The following is a 19,778-nucleotide window of genomic DNA, read 5'->3' as shown; positions in this document are numbered from 1 at the left end:
AACAAGTGAACCATAATGATGTCGAGGGAGTTTAGAGCATTATAATGTGGAACATACATGGAGTTTAGAAGTACTATAATGTGGAAGAGGTGTAGTACAATTACATACCCAATAGTATGAGACTGACAAATTTTAGACTTGCGTGTTCACTTAGGGTTGTTTAAATGTCAATAGGATGTGCCAATACTTTTTTCCTTTGTTTAGATGGCAAGCTTACTTTATTCTTCGAATGGTCCTCACCTTTAGAAAGATGAAAGGGGGCCACTAGAGCAACGATTGATGCACGCTAAAGGGAAAACACGCTGCTTAAGCTTTAAAAGAGAAAAGCACATAGTTAGGCTAAGCTTTTAAAGAGGAAAGTTTGCTGAAGAGCCTTGGGGACCATTGGGAAAACCAGATGCGTGGGATTCCCTTTGGATGTGTGGGACTCTCCCTTTGGAAAGGAAAAGAAAGATCTATGACATTATGATATAAGATCATCATAATAATCATCATCATTGTAGAGAGTTAGTTTTAAGCTTTATTCTTTTATCAATGTGAGGTTCAATGATAGATTGAAAAAGCACGTCTTGGGTGTGCTGGGAGAGACAAGGGTCTAAAGGAGGTTAGAGACGACTTGGACTGTAAAACACATTTTGCTAGTCAGAGAAGAGATCCTCGAGGCTCGAGAGGAAGGTGAGGGCTGCAACGTCGTCTTGATGTGCGATAAAGGTGGTAGACCCCCGGTCCCGATGGTGTGAAGCCCTGCATGGTCCCCATTCGTCCAGCACGATGCGTTATTGCACCATCATTGGTATAAGAGCGAGGGAGAACAATACATGCACTTGCCCTGTGTGTGGTCAGTTATCGCACCATCACTGGTATAAGAGAGAGGGAGAACTATACATGCACTCGCTCTGTGTGTGGGCTTGGGTATAAGCGATCTTTCTTTGAATTGCCATGCATTACACGATACTACACGAGACAGAGATGGCATTTCAAGCAGCAGAGACGCCCTCTTCTTGTGCATGCTCTCAGTACAGCTCCACAATACAGGAAAAGGAAGAGGAACAGGGGCAGGGGCAGGGGCAGGAGCAGGGGAAGGAGCAGCAGAGCAGAGATGCAGCCTCCATGGAAGAGATTCTGTTTGCGAGGTCCGAGATCCCTCCATGGTGGTCCCAGATCACCATCCGAGGGGTCATGGTGAGTGCCCTACTGGGCTCCCTCTTCTGCATCATCGTCCATAAGCTCGCCCTCACCACTGGCATTATCCCTTCCCTGCACATCTCAGCTGGCCTTCTCAGCTTCTTCTCCATCAAGATGTGGACAAGCTTGCTCAGCCGCACCGGCATCGACTCCCGCCCCTTCACACGGCAAGAGAACACCGTGATCCAGACTTGCATTGTCGCTTGCTATGGCGTCGCGTATAGCGGTAAATGTTTCTTGGTGCTCCATTATCATTATCTCAGCTAAATTTTCAGACATGCAACCATCTGAGGCAAGTGATGATTGATCAGAGACACTGTTTGGGATGTTCACTAGTCAAGGTGTCTTTGTGTTTGGCCATCTGGAGAATTGCATCTCTCAATTCTTGTACTCCTTGTGATATTAGAGAAGCAGGAGAATCCAATAAAATATTGATCCCTCTTAACTAACCGCAATTGTTAGAACAAGGTAATGTTATTGAAAGGGCCTGCCAAGAGTAAGCATGATCCTAAATATAATTGTGATTTTTTGTTTAGTTTTCAATTAAAAATAGGTTGCACTTAAATAGAAAAATAATGAAAACCTCAAGACCAAATCCTATGGCGTTGCCTACAGGCAGACCTAAAAGGTTGAGGTTGTATTGTCTCCTGGTGAGATACTGTGTTCACTTGAACCATCTCAATGCAATTAACAGAAATGATCCTCCCCTTTTCCCAAATTATGTAGCTGAATACATCTCCATGCAATTCAAAACAAGACTTCTCTCCTCTTCTCAACTTGTATCCATGAATCCATCTGAAATTTTCGGAGAACATAATGCAATTGAAGGTCTTCTTTTCTGGGATTGCAATTGGAGTTACTTCTTTCTTTATTATGTTGGCTGACTAAGATTCATTCATGCCGATTGATATTCTGAATGGTACGCTGCAGGTGGATTTAGTACCTACCTCCTCGCCATGGATCAGAAGACTTATGATCTGGCTACTGCTAGCAATCATGGCCAGCTTCAACCTGATAGGTCTTCTGATATAAAGAACCCAAATCTGGGATGGATTATGGCCTACGTCTTTGCAGTGAGCTTTCTTGGTCTGGTTGCAGTGGTTCCACTTCGCAAGGTATTTCTCAGATTTTGAGGACAAACAACGAAAAGAAAGAGCTAATGCAGACTACTGCGTTTCCTCTAGAAGGTTTTAACATTATGGACTTAAATACTTCTTGTTGTTACTATATGATAGGGACTTTATGGGGGAAGTCCTATGTGGTGGGTGCAGTGATACCTTTTCCCTAGACATTTTGCAGTTCTTTAAGATATGTCTCTAGTTTTTCTCTAGGCCTTTCATAGTACCCCTTGGATCCTAAAGTTCCATAAGAGTACACTCTTGGCTTTGTTGCCTTTCTCTGAATTGGGGACCCTGGTGGCCCACCCATCAGCCAAGTGCAAGGGGTTGTTTGAAACTGTGTTAGGATGATCAGCTGCAGCTTGTTACTTGACTAAAATTGAATAACTGACCTGCAGACGGTTCAGGAATTAGTAAAGGCGGCTTGGACTAAGTGGGATCATAGTGTATGGTTACTCTTAATCCCTCTATTAATGAAGCTCATGTTCTACTAGCCTTAGAGAAAAGATCTAGACATGAGAGTGACTGTTGTTCAAAGTCTAAGCTTGAAGAAGTGCATTAAACGTTCATTTGTGTATGCAATAAAGAATCGCCAAGGATAAGTGATGCCCCTTCATTGAAGTTCCAGGTTTATGTTCGTTATTTCAGTACCTGATCCGATGTTATGTCTGATCAGATCCTTGTGTGACAGATCCTAATTGTTGATTACAAGCTGACGTACCCCAGTGGGACAGCGACTGCAGTGCTCATCAATAGCTTTCATACGCCTCATGGTTTCAAACAAGCACAGTATGTGATCTTTTCAATTAATGGCATTTGACATCGTTGTGCAGAAACCCACTGCCTCTTTAGATGTGAATGTGTTTTTTGTTGCAGGTTTTTAGAACCTTAGATAACTTATTCAAGGAAGCACTCTATTAGAGTGACACGTTTGTGGCTGCCAATTTCGCACCTCGATGTATTTGGTAGTCCTTCCATTTTCAATCCATTTTTGTATGTCAATGAAAAAGGAGCAAACTTAGATCATCCTTCAAACTGAGGCTGTATCCAGCTTGCTGTTTCAATTTTTCATTTTAAGATTAGGTTCTATTTTCATGGTCTGACTTGGGATACATGATACATGGGACATTTAAGATTAGAGCCAGCGCTTAGCAGGAAACCCTAAGTAGTGGTGCAGATTCTCTAATATACTTACCAATATCCTTCCTCATGGCCGGCTGGTAAAAACATCTCTCAGTCATTTGGGCTCGATGCTGAAATTCCTTAGTAACCAACAAAAGGTAGGCTATTTGCATTTGGCCATAACTTTTGGTGTAATTTTGCCTTGTATAAGGAAGCCTTCTTTTGATGTGGAAGAAGCGAAATCCTTATCAAGAGAATACAAGTCCTTGATGTTGGGTTTTAATGTGCATCTCATGTGTGAACACATTCTTATGTGTGAGTGTAAACGCCCCGAACAACGTAGTATGCTTAACAATTATGATATTTGCTTGTTTTCGAGATTTAATAGAAAAGAGAATGAACACTTAAAGCTGAAAATGAAAATTACTCACAAAATTACAGCCATAAAAATGTAAAAGTAATGGAGACAAGATTGAGGGTTGAAGATGGGCAACCCCCCCCCCCCCCCCCCCCCTCGAAGGGATACTTGGAAACTTGTGTGACAAGTGTCTTGATACTTGTCTCTTCTTTATGGCCTTCCTTTTTGGGTTGAATACTGTTAAGAATAGAAACAACCAAATTTAGTAAGCACAGTCAGAGTAGAGAACTTACTATTTTTAGAATGACATCCCTATTTTTTAGGACTAGCATTTTTAGGCTAATTCGAGGCTCCTAAAATTTAGGGACCTCCTAAAATTTAGGGATCTCCTAGAATTTAGGGACCCCCCCAATATGGGTATCATATGAAAGCTTTTTCTGTGTACATCGCAAAAATGGTATCCGAATCTTCATGTGACTTTCCTATGCAAAGAAATGCGCATTTCAAGCTTTCAGCCCACACATGCACATTATACAAGCATTTCATGATCATGCCATCTTGTTGATTGTAACTGTCTGTTCTGGTGGATCTAGCCCACACTTCAAGGCATCAATCCTTTCTGTGTGCGAGTCTAACCCTGATATGCGTGAGTTCTAGTCACAGGCGCCCAATCGGGTCATATAGGTGGAAGTGCGAACTATCTTTTCTCTAACCCACCGTGTGGGTCCACCATAACCTGTGACCACTCATCAGTGGCCAGCTTCAATGCACTTTTCTTTATATCTAATTAGTGCAAAGGAAATAAATTTAATAAATCATTATATAGATAAATTAATGAAAAAGGATACAAATTCTGTTTCTATAGAGTTGTGACAGCCCTCTGACTTTTATTTAGCTGTCCTCAGCTGAAAATCTTCTTGATATTGTTGTAGAATATTTGCGTAATCCTTCATGAATTTTTCATCTACCCACTGTGCATCTGTGGTGGGTAGATTCTTGAATTTTAGCAAGAATTTTCGTATCACAAGGCCATTTCTCGTGGTTCGATCCTTGAGAAACAAAATCTTTTCAGGTTCCAAGAGTTGCTCTGTTTCTTCAACTTCTGGGGGATCTTCAGTAATGGGTTCCTTTGGTTTTGGTCCTATGTAAGGTTTTAGCAAACTTACGTGAAAAGCGTTGTGTATTTTCCAATGAGTAGGAAGCTCAAGTTGATAAGAAACTTCATTTATTTTCTCAATCACTTTGAAGGGTCCAAAGTATCTACTGGAGAGCTTTGGAAAAGATGAATTTTGACTAGAACCTTGTTTGAGCCTGCTTTTATCAAACTTTAGCAAGACATATTGACCTTTTTCAAAAGCCAAAGGTCTTCTTCGTTTATCTGTTTGCTTCTTTTGTCGCTCTTGCGCAACTTTGATAGTGGCTCGAACTTGATCCATTGTTATTTTTAAATCTGAAGCAAACTCATCAGCAGCAAAAATCTTATCTTTAGTGCGAATAATTGGAGGAGGAATCACTTTACCCTGTACTATTTCATTTGGAGCTTTCCCTGTGGATGAGTGCACTGTATTGTTGTAAGCAAACTCCAATAATGGAAGATATTTCTCCCATTGTGACTTATGTTCACTAACATAAGCTTTCAACATATCCAAAAGAGTGAGATTCATCACCTCTGTTTGGCCGTCAGTTTGAGGATGAAAAGCTGAGGAGAACTTTAAAGTGGTTCCCAAATTCTCAAATAAAGCACGCCAAAAGTTACGTGTGAATTTGGAGTCTCTATCTGAAATGATCTCAGAAGGCATACCATGTAATCTGAAGATATGTTGAATGAAAAGTCTTGCAGCTTGTGCGGATTTCAATGTTTTATGACATGGAATAAAATGTGATTGTTTGCTGAATCTATCAATTATGACCCAAATCATATCATGACCTTGAGGTGTTCTTGGAATACCTGAGATGAAATCCATTGTGATAGATTCCCATAGATCTTTGGGCATTGGAAGAGGTTGCAACAATCCTGGAATCTTCTGCCTATCATATTTGGATTTTTGGCATACCAGACAAGCCTCAATGAAGTTATGTGTATCTTTTCGTAATGTTGGCCAATAAAAGTAGCACTCAATTGCACTTAGAGTGGCTGCCCTCCCTCTATGCCCTGCATAAGGGGGTTCATGACTTTCTTTAAGCACCTTTTGTCGAACAGGAAGAGTGACACAAAGGCGATTGTTCATGAGAAGGTAACCATCTTGATGGAATAGTCTGGATGAGAACCTCCTTGCTGTAAATTTGACCAAATTGCTGCAAAATCAGTATCTTCATCATAAGTATTCTTCATCGTTTGAAAATCTTCATGATGAGCCACTGTAATAGTTGCAATGCGAGGCACTCTAGAAAGTGCATCAGCAACTACATTTTGTTTCCCTGGAGTGTACATAATTTGAAAATGAAACATAGACAATAAATTTTCCCATCTTGCATGTTTCTCCTGCAAATGCTTTTGAGTCTTGAAATACTTCAAGCTTTGATGATCGGTTTTAATAAGGAATTCATTGCCTAAAAGATAATGTTTCCATATCTTTAAAGCATGAACCACTGCTAAGAGCTCCTTTTCATAAATGTCATATCTTTTCTCCACATCATTTAGACGGCGGCTTTCAAAGGCTACGGCATGGCCTTCTTGATTTAGCACTGCACCAATACAATCACCGCAAGCATCTGCTTCCACCACAAATGGTTTTACCAGATCTGGAATGATAAAAACAGGTCCAGAAGTAAGAGCTGTTTTCAGCCTTGTGAAGGCTGCCTTCTCTTTTTCCTTCCATTGGAAAGAGATCTTCTTCTTTGTAAGGTCATGAAGTGGAGAAGCCATATGTGCAAAATGCTTGATGAAGTGGCGGTAATAAGAACATAAGCCAAGAAACGATCGCACCTCATGTACATCACGAAGATGAGGCCATTCTTGGATTATCCTGATCTTTTCAGGATCCATCTGAATCCCTTCAAAAGAGATGACATGCCCAAGGTAATTTATTTTATGCATGAAAAATTCACTCTTTTTACCATTTACCAAGAGTTGATTTTGTTGTAGTAATTGTAGAACAATTTCCAAGTGTTGATGATGCTCCTCTTCATTCTTGCTAAAGACAAGAATATCATCAAAGAAGGTACCGACATATTGCCGATGCTCTCTAAAGATGCGCTCCATCATTCGATTAAAGGTGGCTGGTGCATTGGTTAATCCGAAAGGAACCACCAAGAATTCATAAAGACCGTATGAAGTGCGGAAAGCAGTTTTGTGTACATCTTGTGGTATTACCCTAATTTGATGATAACCACTCTTTAAATCAATGCGGCTGAAAACCTTTGAGCCTCCTAGACGATCCAAAATGTCGTCAATTCTGGGAATAGGAAACCGATTCTTCACGGTGATTTTGTTGAGGGCTCGATAATCAATGCACATCCTGAATGTGCCATCTTTCTTTTGAACAAGAAGAACCGGTGAACAAAATGGTGAGCTACTTGGCCTAATTAGCCCACGGTTGAGTAGGTCTTCGACTTGCTTTCTGATTTCTTCTTGTTGAGGACAGCTCACACGGTATGGTGCTATATTAGGAGGAGAACTGCCCGGGATAATATCAATATGATGGTCTTCTGGCCTTTCTAGGGGAAGCTGATAAGGAAGATCTTCCAAAAAACAATCTTTATACTTTTCCAAGAGCTGAAGTTGCTCTTGGTTTTCAGCATTCATATTATCTTTTACATCAGTGACATAAAGCAGACAACATTGAACACAAACCTTAATTGCTCTAGAGACTTGCATATGGCTTACCATAGGTATGGTGTCTCCAGAAACTCCAGCTTGGATCTCGTACTTCTTGCCTTTGTTGGTGAGTTCTACCTTCTTTTTCTGAGAGAAGATGGTTGAATCTATTCTATGATTCCAGGGCATGCCAAGAATCACATCGCAACCATCAAGGTCTCCGATACAGAAGGTATCTTCGTCACTGTAGCCTTGAATTTGAAACTTGAGCTTGCCAATGTAGGGTATCACAGTCTTCATTGTGTCACCTTCATCAACATTGAAAGCTTGGCGAACTTCTACCGGAGTGTCCATCTCTTCATTATTTAATCCAAGCTCTTTAGCTAATTGCAAGGAAATAATATTTTCATTCGCCCCAAGATCTATCAAGAATAGTGCTTGCTTACCTTGCAACTGTCCCCAAGCTTTTAATAATTTGCACGTCTCTGGAGTGTGAGTTGTGTTTGCAACTACATCACTGATAGCATTGATTTTCACTGGCGACTTAGGCTTGTTGTCAGAAACCTTGCTTTGTCCCTTGTTTGGACATTGCTTCGCTATGTGGTCTGTTTGTCCACATTTAAAGCATTTCCCTTCTTTCATGAAGCGTTGCTTTTCTTCTTCGGAAATTTGCTTTGCTTGTGGGTATAGATTGGAGCGAAATTGAGGAGCATTAGGAGGTGCATAGGGCTTCATCTTCTTTTGATTTGATGGCTGCTTTTGCCACTGTTTTTGTCCTTCATTTGGGGCTGAATACTCCTCATCATTAGCTACTCTCTTCTTATCATTCTTTTGGAATGATTTGTTGCCATTGTGCTCCATTTCCCATGTCTCAGCATGGTCAATGAGTTCCCTGAGACTAGAACAATGATAATGATTAAGAGCAGTACGAAGTTTAAAATGCAAACCTCCTTGAAACTTCCTAAGCTTTTCCGAACTGCTGATCTTCTTGAAATGTTGGACCTTCAAAAGTAGCTCCCAAAATCTCTTGGTATAGTCACCAAGTGACTCATTTTTCCTTTGCCAAAGCCGATCCCATTCCATTTTTACATCTCTTTTGAAATGAACAGGAAGAAATTGGCTTTGTATCAGGCGAACAAAGGACCGCCATGATTTTGGGGCAGCATGATCATATTCCAACCCTGTCCACTAAGTATGGGCTAAGTCGGTTAAATGTAAAGCTGCAAACTTAATCTTTTCTTTTTCTTTATACTTGTCACGACCATACAAAATTTGAAATTGACGAATAAACTTCAGAAGAAGATCAGGATTTCGGGAACCATCATACATACTGAACTTGATCTTCTTTTCAAGTTGAGATAGTGACTTAGTCTTCTTCTTCTTCTTATGCCTTCGTCCATGCTCGGATATTGAGGTTGAAGATGATGAAGTGCTTGATGGGGATGAAGATGGAGACGAGGGTGAAGAATGTCGACGCCTTTGACGATGATGAGGTCTTTCACGAGAAGGGTGTGACTCTTCATTACTAGAAGAGGATCCATCAGAATAGGCGTCAGATGACTTTGAAGAAGAGGATGAGCTTCGACGCGATCTCTTTCTTTGTCTTGAAGTAGAATGGGACTGCCTCTTAGAAGTAGTTGGACTTCTTGATCGGCTCCTTTCATTGGTATGGCTTTGTCTCCTTGAAGTAGATGGGCTTCTTTCCTTGAATTCTCTGGGATTCTCAACTTTTTCTAGTTTGAGAAGTTGCTCGCGAATTTGCTGATTCTCCTCTCTAAGACTTTGAATGGCTTGAAGGATAGCACTCGATTGATCCATTGAGACTAAAGAAAAAAAAATATGCTCACGCACTCAATGCAAGGGCTGAAAACAAACAAACTTATAGTTGTAAGCACTACCAGTGTTGGGGGTGAGAACCGAGCCAAAGCTCTGATACCACTGTAAACGCCCCGAACAACGTAGTATGCTTAACAATTATGATATTTGCTTGTTTTCGAGATTTAATAGAAAAGAGAATGAACACTTAAAGCTGAAAATGAAAATTACTCACAAAATTACAGCCATAAAAATGTAAAAGTAATGGAGACAAGATTGAGGGTTGAAGATGGGCAACCCCCCCCCCCCCCCCCGAAGGAATGTATTTCTGCTCAACCCAAGTCCCTTAGGGAAGAGCTCAGTTACAATCAACCTGAGAGTGAGAAGAAGTAATTCTTACTCTCACAAGATCATGCAAAGATGTACAAACACACATGCATTATCTATTATGCAATGATAAGAACTGATTTCTTTACAGTATGAGAGAAGAAAAAGGGGAATTCAGCCTTTCTCCATCGTTGATCAGCAGTACAGGGATAGAGCTTGCTTCTTGTAGCTAAAATGGAAGAAAGAGCTCAAGAAGGAGGTGCTGTAATGAATTTACAGGCTTGCTGTCTTGTAAAACAGCAGTGATAGAAGAGGGAATATGGAGGAATTTGATAATGGAGAAGTGGGGGATGATGATGGGGATGGATGGAGCCAGTTTCTGGCTATCTGTGGGTGCTGTACATGAGTTTACAGCAAAGAAAAATGATGCTCAATGAAGAAAAACGAGCTCTTATTTATAGGAGAGGGGAGAGCTAGTACAAAAGGGGAAAGCGGAGTAGCACAAGACAAGTGTCCAGCCACATGTCATGAGATGTGACAAGTGGTGGGACACTTGGAAACTTGTGTGACAAGTGTCTTGACACTTGTCTCTTCTTTATGGCCTTCCTTTTTGGGTTGAATACTGTTAAGAATAGAAACAACCAAATTTAGTAAGCACAGTCAGAGTAGAGAACTTACTATTTTTAGAATGACATCCCTATTTTTTAGGACTAGCATTTTTAGGCTAATTCGAGGCTCCTAAAATTTAGGGACCTCCTAAAATTTAGGGATCTCCTAGAATTTAGGGACCCCCCCAATATGGGTATCATATGAAAGCTTTTTCCGTGTACATCGCAAAAATGGTATCCGAATCTTCATGTGACTTTCCTATGCAAAGAAATGCGCATTTCAAGCTTTCAGTCCACACATGCACATTATACAAGCATTTCATGATCATGCCATCTTGTTGATTGTAACTGTCTGTTCTAGTGGATCTAGCCCACACTTCAAGGCATCAATCCTTTCTGTGTGCGAGTCTAACCCTGATATGCGTGAGTTCTAGTCACAGGCGCCCAATCGGGTCATATAGGTGGAAGTGTGAACTATCTTTTCTCTAACCCACCGTGTGGGTCCACCATAACCTGTGACCACTCATCAGTGGCCAGCTCCAATGCACTTTTCTTTATATCTAATTAGTGCAAAGGAAATAAATTTAATAAATCATTATATAGATAAATTAATGAAAAAGGATACAAATTCTGTTTCTATAGAGTTGTGACAGTGAGCATGTATGTTGAGGTGTGAACACTATAGTTATGGGAAACAGGGAAATAGAAAGAGAAATGGAAACAAGAATGGAAATGAGAATGGCAAAAATTTGGAGTTTCAGGGAGTTTCTAGTAACTACAGGTAGAAATGGAAGTAGTAGGAACAGAAATGGAAACGTTGAGATAGCAAAAAGTGGAGTTTTGACTATTGAGGTGTTTCTAGTAAATGTTGCAAGCACTCTCTCACATCCTTGCATTAATAGGGTTAAGGATCTAGATATGGATATAGGTCTATTTAACATAGATCTATCCCTTGTGCCTATGGCTATCCTATCTATCAATCAATCTATCAATACCCTTGCCCCCTTGTTTTTTGCTACTATAGGTCCTTCCATCATCAATAAACAATTTCACTTTTTTTGTTGCTACCTCTAGAGATCATCCTCATCGTCATCCATAGCTATGGAGAATTGTGTTTTGCTCCCTTCATTGCTGTCCACATGCTTGAAGGATTGTGTTTCACTTCCTCCGAAATGTAGATTCCTTCATAGGTATTGCCATTTGATTAGTAAGGCCAATGCAATTCTCTGAGTCACTTGCCAATGCCAAACCTTGTGACTCATGCCTCAGCCTTTGTCCGAGAAACATTGATGTGATTCATCATTTCATTCTCAAAGTTTCTAAGTTCATTCATTATTAGTGTTTGTCCTATAGCTTATTGTCTCCATTGCAAACCCTACCATTACTTCACATGGTATTTGAATGTTCTTAGGGTTTTCCTATGCTTTCTTTACACCTTGTGCTCTTTTTTAAGACTCTTTGTGTGAGAGATTTGAGAGGTATCCCATTACAACAATATTGTCTTTTTCAATTTTCCACTCACACTTAGTGCCGACTCTGTTGTAGCTATCACCATGGACCTCCTCCAAACCTTTCTCAACCTTACTGTCCCTATACCATGTTACGAAGACGTGAAATTTTGATGCTTTGCTTAGCATTTGATTAAAACTTAATCAAATGTGCAAACGTGACTTATACATGTGAGGTGTAGGTTAGTTATTTCACAATGTGGGACCTAGGACCCTAAGTTATCAATTGGTGCCAAAAGGCAAAAGTTGTAATTTGTGTTTGATAGACACTAGATGGTACCTTGTGTTAGAAATTGGTCTAGATCACTTTATTAGCTATAAGTGTTGTCGGCGATACTAGGGACTTGGCATTAATTAATGAATTAATGCCAATCTAGGGGTAATGAGTGCTCAGGAATATTTGGGGTGATAAATTGGCCTAGCCAATTTAATTATTTGTTGCTATAGATAAAATTTTGAGCGAGAATTAATAATTAAATTAATTTTTAAATTTAATATTTTGAAAATTAATTTAATTGAACTGAAAAATGCATTTAGAAGGCAGTCACTTGCCAAAACCTGCCCATGCAAGTGAGAGAAAGGCTATAAGATGTTGGTGGAGCCTGATTTTAGCATGATGGAGGTTGGGAGAGGAAGAGAGAGCTGTTGCTCCAATTTTCCAGCCATTTGTGATTAGCCCAGTCATTTGAGGTTGACAAAGAGCTGCCCCAGTTGATGTAGAGGCCATTAGAGGCAGGTTACAGCCCTTGTAGGTTGTCTATAGGTAGGTGACAGCAAGTTTGGGGCCCACAAGGGCAGGTGACTACGTGTGGGGCTTCTATTGCTGGTGGGCCAATTAGCTATTTACAGCAGGGCAACATTAAATTTCAGCAAATTTTGGTGATAAAACTCTGAAATTTCTCTTTCTCTAGCTTGCTCTCCGTTCTCTCAACCAATTCATAGCTTCCATCAAGAGACCTCAACCAAAGTCAATCCCAAGAGGGTGCAATTGAAGAATTTTTGTTGCTAGACCCTAATTTACAGCCGAAATTAGGGTTTACTATTCACCTTGGGAAGGGTGCACAGAATTTAGAGCCTAGTACTTGAAATTCAGCAGTTGAAATTTGGGGATTTCAGAGAATTTCAAGAGGTCAACCAACCCACAGTGAGTTTGGGGCAGAATTTGTCATCCAAGCAGTAGGGTGAAGGCCAATCCCTAAGCAAACCAAGAGGCAAATTGGTTTGAAGGCTCACTGGTCATTTGCGACATCAAGAGGCATTTGCAAAGTGAAGGAGATTCAAGGAATTTCAATGTATTTTATCCAAATTGCAATACAAGATAAAGAAGTACTACAAGGGGTACCAATTTTTGGGTCAACAGGCTATTCATTGTCCAAGATTATATGGTAATACTACATTTTCAATTTATGTGAAGCTGTTCATTGTCCAAGATTATATGGTAATGCTACATTTTCAGTTTATGTGAATTTTGTTATTGCTGTAACTAGTGTTAAATCAGGTTATATACCACCCTTGCCAAGAAGGCAGGCTGGTTTCACACCATCCCTCTCCTCCTAGAGACAATCTTCACTTAGTGACACATCATGGCCCACAATGCACTCTTGTGTGTTAGTGTGTATTGAGTTGTGTGAACATCTCTCACACCTCTTTGCATCAGGTAAGGTCAAGGATGTAGGTGGGGATACAGGTCTGTTTAGCTAGATGGTCCTATTTGTAGTGGTACTATTTACAGTCTCGTTTTCTAGGCTTTTTGGCAGGTATAGGTTCACTTTGAATAACTCAGCTTGCTTTCCTACTCGACAAGATTTTGGGTCCCTTAGACAATTTTAATGTCAGCTGGTTTTCCACTCAAGAGTCCATTGACTTATTAAGCATCAGAAAGCCCCTCGTTGATTCATTCAACCATTTTGAGGAGTAATATGCATTTTCCACTCCTAATTGACAAGTATTGGTACTCGGACAAGCTTTTGGGCTCTCTAAGCCTGGACAATGAGAAATCAGTTGGTTTTCCAGTCCCAGTTTTTCAGGTCTTAAATAGTTCCAAAGATTTCATTCATATGTAACTGCTTACTGAATTCGACATCATTTGAGATTATTTAATTTAGTTGAGCTTTCACTGTAGGCTGTTGGCTGATGCCTTGTCCTGAAAAACTATAAGATTAACTGCTTTGTTTGTAGAGGGTGGGCCTTCCTACCCCAGGATACGTCTTACGTCTTCTTTGCCTTCCAACTATTTGGTTAATTTGATTGAGTGTAACAATTTGTCACACAACCCTTGCCAAGTTACACATACCATGAGCTTCGACTGATGCCACAGGACAAGTTAAACTGCTGTTATGTTGGTTCTCTGACTAATCTTCTGGGGCTTTTTTGCTGCTCTTGAGTGGGGCTTGTTTCTGGTGCACTGTCAGACTGATAGTTGGTGCATATCACCATTTCCTGTGAAGACAGGAATGTCTCAAGGACATTTTTGCCTTTTTATCAGGGTTTTCTGCTCTCTGGTCTGCTGATGGATTTTAATATATGAAGAGAGAAAAGCTGTTGCATGCCACTGTTAGTCCTAGAAAGAACGTGCCCTTTGTTTGCTTGTGTGCTATCTAATTATGCACAATTGGTTCTCACAAAATTTTGTGCAGGGCTGTTTCCTCTTTGAGTTCTCTTTGATTGGCGTGTCGAATGATCATTGTGTATTGTAGATGAGTGAAGGCAAGCATAATTTATCAAGCTATGTTAAAACATTGTGCTGATTTCTACCCAAACATTCTCCTGTATCAATATGTTGCAGAATATATGGAAAATTCCATTGTGGCTTTCTGTAGCCAAATTTCTTTACTGTTGGGTTTTGTCTAAAAATTCCTAATTTTTGAATCTACTTAATGTTGGTTTTTTCAACAGGAAACAGATCAGAACTCTGGGGAAGTATTTTCTGTTTAGCTTTTGCTTTAGCCTCTTCAAGTGGAATTTCAGTGGACCACAAGATGAATGCGGATTTGATAAGTTTCCAAGTCTGGGATTCAAAGCATATGACAACAAGTAAACTATATGTCCTCATCAATAGCTGTTCTATAGGTGTGCCAACCATTTAAAAGACAGCTGTAGTTTTCTGCTAGGCAGTAAGTTACAGCTGAAGTGTCTGTACTGATCTGAGTTTTGCCAACATGGCAGGTTTTATTTTGACTTTAACATGACATATGTGGGTGCGGGAATGATTTGCCCACACATAGTCAATTTCTCTTTGCTATTTGGAGGCGTTCTCTCTTGGGCTGTGATATGGCCGCTTATTAACTATCGTGCAGATGACTGGTTTCCAGCAAATGCAACAGGATCCAACTTGCAAGGTCTTTATGGCTATAAGGCATGTCTATATATATATATATATATCTCCCTCCTTCCCCCTCCAACAATTATTCTGCTTCAAAATTCTGTGGTGTTCATTCTCAAGTCTTTGTGCTTATGTCTACCTTGTGACAGTGAGTTATGCTTTTCAGGTGTTCATAGCTATCTCTCTTATTTTGGGAGATGGTCTCTACAATTTTGTCAAAGTTACATGGATGACACTCTCATCATTATACACTCTGCAAAATAAAAGGGCCATTTTGCCCTCAAATAGTAACAACAATGGTGATTTATTGAACCATGTTGGAAATGAAATACAGAAATTGTGTTGAATCCATCTTTCTTTGCATGCTAAGATTTATTTGGATGTTTTAATCCCCACAGGGAAAGATGCACCTTCAACCATAGATGAACAGATAAGGAATGAGGTATTTTTGAAAGAGACACTTCCTTTGAAGGTGGCTGCTTTGACTTATGTTGGACTGGCTGCAATCTCTATTGGAGTGATCCCAGAGATATTTCATCAGATGAAGTGGTATTATGTTCTCTTGAGTTACTGTGTTGCACCGGTTCTTGGTTTTTGCAATGCTTACGGGTGTGGGATGACAGACTGGAGTCTGATATCAAGCTATGGAAAGTTGTTCCTGTTTGTATTTGCAGCTTGGGCAGGAAAGGATGGTGGAGTGATAGTTGGCCTTGTGTCATGTGGAGTTATGATGGTGATTGTGTCCTCTGCAGCCGACTTGATGCAGGACTTTAAGACAGGCTATTTGACCCTGTCTTCTCCAAGATCTATGCTTGCTAGTCAGATCTTGGGTACAGTGGTGGGTTGCATAGTTGCTCCATCAACATTTTGGATGTACTGGAAGGCATTCCCAGTTGGGGATAAAGATGGGCAATACCCAGCTCCTTATGCTTTAATCTTCCGAGAGATGGCATTGCTGGGAGTACAGGGTTTTTCCACCTTACCTAGGCACTGCCTTCTTTTCTCCTTCGTGTTTTTTGCACTAGCCATTGTTACAAACATGATCAGAGATTGGCTACCTAAGAAAGTATCTCAGTACATTCCCATTCCTATGGCAATGGCATTGCCCTTTTACATAGGCTCATACTTTGCCATAGACATGTGCCTCGGTAGCATCATAGTGTATGTCTGGCATAAAATCAACAGGAGGAAGGCAGACATACATATTCCAGCAGTGGCCTCTGGTTTGATGTGTGGTGATGGTATATGGACATTGGTATCAGCTATTCTGGCCTTGGCAAAGCAGCAAGCTCCGATTTGTATGTATTTCTTATCCACCAAGGCATTTTCTGACTTATCCTTACCAAGTTACTAGGGAGCATGATATCCATTGAGTCAAAAATTGTGGGCAAGTTTTCCCCTACCTAGAAAACAGTAGACCTCCTCCTACAAATTCTATCAATAATGTATTGCTGTAGTTTCGTTACATATTCTTGTAAGTTGGTTTTTCAGATGTATAAAAAAAACTATGGAAGCATATGCATGGCAAACGTAGCATGCTTAGACGGTCTTAAGCATGGGCATAATCACCAAGAACAAGTTTCTTGGGAGTAACCTTGATACCTATGAGCTTCAAAACAAAGCTTCTTGCCCTTACTCGGATATCTTTCAAAATGAGAACATTGCCAAAAAGATTCATGTAGTACTAATTTGCAATGAAAACAAAAGGCAAGCCCTAGCAAGTACATTTGCAACCATGGCTTCCCACATGGACATCTCTCACTTATTTAAGAAATAAGGGCTTGTTGGACCTCATCCAATTTTTTTGGATTGTATCCAACATAACTAAAATAAAGTTATTCATTCCAATCTATTCTTTTGGTTTTCTAATTATTCAATTAAATTCTTTTGAGAGTTTTGTGGTTGTTGCTCATTCACAACCTTTGAGGTCTCACATTGAAATATTTGATATTCTACATGAAGGCAAAGGTATAAAAGAAACTCTCTATTTTTTATGTATTAGATCTCTTTTTGCTTTGTTGGCAAGGGCTTTAATGCCAAAAAAAATTCCCTTGGGCGGTCTCCTCATGCGAATGCCCTTTTTTAAGTAAAAAATTGTAAGGGTCAAGCATTATGGCTTTGTTCGAAACTAAAGAGGTGTGGAGACTAAGTTTGATGGCTATAAAATATATGGAGATTATTGTGCATAGAAAGGAGGGGGGTTTTGCTCTTGAAAAGTGAAAATTTTAGATCGAATGAATACTAGAAAAGGGGAGGGGAGAGTGTCGTGGCAATGAGTACCATGTTGGGGGTGTAGAGAAAATCCATCCTCTTTGCTTATAATCCAAATGCATTGCAAAAGAGAGACTTTTGAGAGAAATAAATACAATATTGGATTGTGCTAATGCAATCCTTGTGGTAAATATGACCTTGTGTGAGAGACGCGTGTTGCATGGAGCAAGAAATATGTTGCTATGAGAGGAAGGTGTGGGATGATTTATTAGAACTAGGGATTTGATCAGCTTCGTGTTGTCTTTAATCATGGTAATGAGGCCCCTTTTCTTGCCAAAATAGACCTTCAAGTGACACTTGGAGAGTTGCTAGGTGAGATTGAACTACCGCAATTGTGAAGGTTGGTGGGACATGGAAGGACATATGTTCATAATGCTCACTTATGCTATTTTCTCTCTTAGACTTTGCATGGATGATGACACCCCCTAGGCGGTTGAAATTTAATGTCTCAACATTGGTAGTAACTAGGTCCTTTTTGAATCAATTGACAGAGGATTGGATGATTCGGAAACAAAGACCCGATGGTGAAGTGGAACATGTGTATCATAGTAATGCCATAGTAGTGAAGAAACATGGTAAAGCTAATATTATAAAGGAGGAAGGCTAGTTGTGTTGGATGTAACGATTCTTTGCTTTTGGTTGTTTGTGAGCAAATGAATTGGTTTTGAGCTAGTAGTTTAAGGAAAATCCTAGAGAGAGGAATGGAAATATAAGAGAAGGAATGGCTTCTTTATGAGGACACAAGACCATTTTGTGAAGTCAACCAAATTTTTCCTTATACCAAACTAAAAATTTGGAAAAGAAGAGAGAGTAGTGTAGAAAGCTACCCTCTCATGGAAATTTCCATCTTATGCTCTAGAGAATCATAATGAATAAACTCTACACCAAAGATAGACTTGAATATTTACTATAACTTTCTCTACTCTATGCCTTTTTGCAAGAGAAAGGAGGAGAACATTTATCACCTCATTTGGCAATATAGGGAAGTGAAAGAAATATGAAGACTTGCCCAAGGATTAGTGAGAAAAGAGTTGGGTTTAAGGATAACATCAACCAAATCTTGTGCTTTTGGGGGATCAAGGAAGCTTAAATGATGAATCCTTGAAGCTATGAAACTTGCTAAGAGTTGTCCTAATGGAGCGGATATGAAGGATGAGGGAATGGCAGGTTTTTTCATTGAAATAAATAACATCTTATGCTAAGATAATTTTGGCCCCAATCTTAGAAACAAGTTATGATAGCCTTTTTTGCTATTAAAAATACATTATTACCTATTGAATAATTAGTAAAAAGTGTGAGAAGATAGAAGTAGCTCTATTTTTAGGCTTTGAGAAACTTTTCCTTTGACTCTAGCACCATGATGGTGCGATGTGAATACTTACTTGCATTAATATACAATACATAATTAAAAAAGAGGGGGGAGAATCCCCAAGTAGTTAAAACGGCCACCATCCCCCCTCAATTGAGACACAAACACAGACACACACACACAAATGATGACGCTTTGAGGATGGTAGCATGCTAGGGGGATGGTGGCTATTTTCAATAGTTGGGGGTGCTCCCCTCTTCTTTTTCAATGCACACTGTACACACGTGTATGTGTGTGCACACATGCACGCGCACGCACACACGTGTGTGCGGAGAGAGAGAGAGAGAGAGAGAGAGAGAGAGAGAGAGAGAGAGAGAGAGAGAGAGAGAGAGAGAGAGAGAGAGAGAGAGAGAGAGAGAGAGAGAGAGAGAGAGAGAGAGAGAGAGAGAGAGAACCACAAATTAAACAAGAAATAAAATATAGCCAAGAGAGAATAGAAATTGAGAAAGCATGCACGACACAAGATTGGATATAATCTCCCCCATGCATGTTTTTATAAATTGTATTAAGATTTTGTGTTGAAAAATAACATTGAAAAGTATCTACTTTTTTGGGCTTTTACTTTTCTTACATGAATGCCATGCTCTAGCTCCAATATTTCTAACTCCTATCAAATACATCTAAATTAAGGTTTACAAAATAATACTAATCAAGCCTTCTAGGCCTTACAAAACAATGGTGTCCAAATAAATAAATTGTTCATGAGCGCTTATAATTTTGTTATGCTAAGAGGTGTACAAAAATGTAATATATCCACTTTGTAAAGCATTCAACCATAATTAATTCGTACACATTAATACGTGCTTCATCAAAATATTTATTTTGGATAACTCCATCTAATAATCTTCTCACTATAACACACAGCACGTTAGTATCCTTCCATTTATCTACCATGCATAATTCAAGTTAGTATCAGATGCATGTGCTTGTGCAAGAAGTCATAGTTCATCCGATAAATAGACAAAATCTAAAATTAAAAAATAAAAAATCTTATTTACATAATGAATTTTAGTGAAAT

General features: G+C 39.7%; 1 protein-coding gene across 1 annotated transcript; it reads left to right on the top strand.

Annotated features, from left to right (window-relative positions):
* Positions 1 to 568: 568 nt before the first annotated feature.
* On the top strand, positions 569 to 16,853 carry LOC148041011 (putative metal-nicotianamine transporter YSL6). Its single transcript, XM_087675563.1, has 7 exons — positions 569 to 1,411; positions 2,116 to 2,300; positions 2,995 to 3,092; positions 14,694 to 14,831; positions 14,964 to 15,153; positions 15,287 to 15,419; positions 15,519 to 16,853. The coding sequence occupies exons 1-7, from the start codon at positions 940 to 942 to the stop codon at positions 16,472 to 16,474; spliced, it is 2,172 nt and encodes a 723-aa protein (XP_087531689.1). The 5' UTR covers positions 569 to 939; the 3' UTR covers positions 16,475 to 16,853.
* The last annotated feature ends 2,925 nt before the right edge of the window (positions 16,854 to 19,778 follow it).

Source organism: Lygodium microphyllum, chromosome 1 (assembly GCF_053477565.2).
Source record: "Lygodium microphyllum isolate KBCC chromosome 1, Lygodium_microphyllum_v1.1.10, whole genome shotgun sequence".
Classification (NCBI taxonomy): Eukaryota; Viridiplantae; Streptophyta; class Polypodiopsida; order Schizaeales; family Lygodiaceae; genus Lygodium; species Lygodium microphyllum.
This window is presented reverse-complemented; position numbering and strand designations above follow the sequence as displayed.

Coding starts and splice junctions, on each gene's coding strand:
- LOC148041011 (XM_087675563.1), top strand. CDS start 940: ATGCATTACACGATACTACACGAGACAGAGATGGCATTTCAAGCAGCA. Junction 1,412..2,115: donor CTATGGCGTCGCGTATAGCG/GTAAATGTTTCT, acceptor GGTACGCTGCAG/GTGGATTTAGTACCTACCTC. Junction 2,301..2,994: donor CAGTGGTTCCACTTCGCAAG/GTATTTCTCAGA, acceptor CTTGTGTGACAG/ATCCTAATTGTTGATTACAA.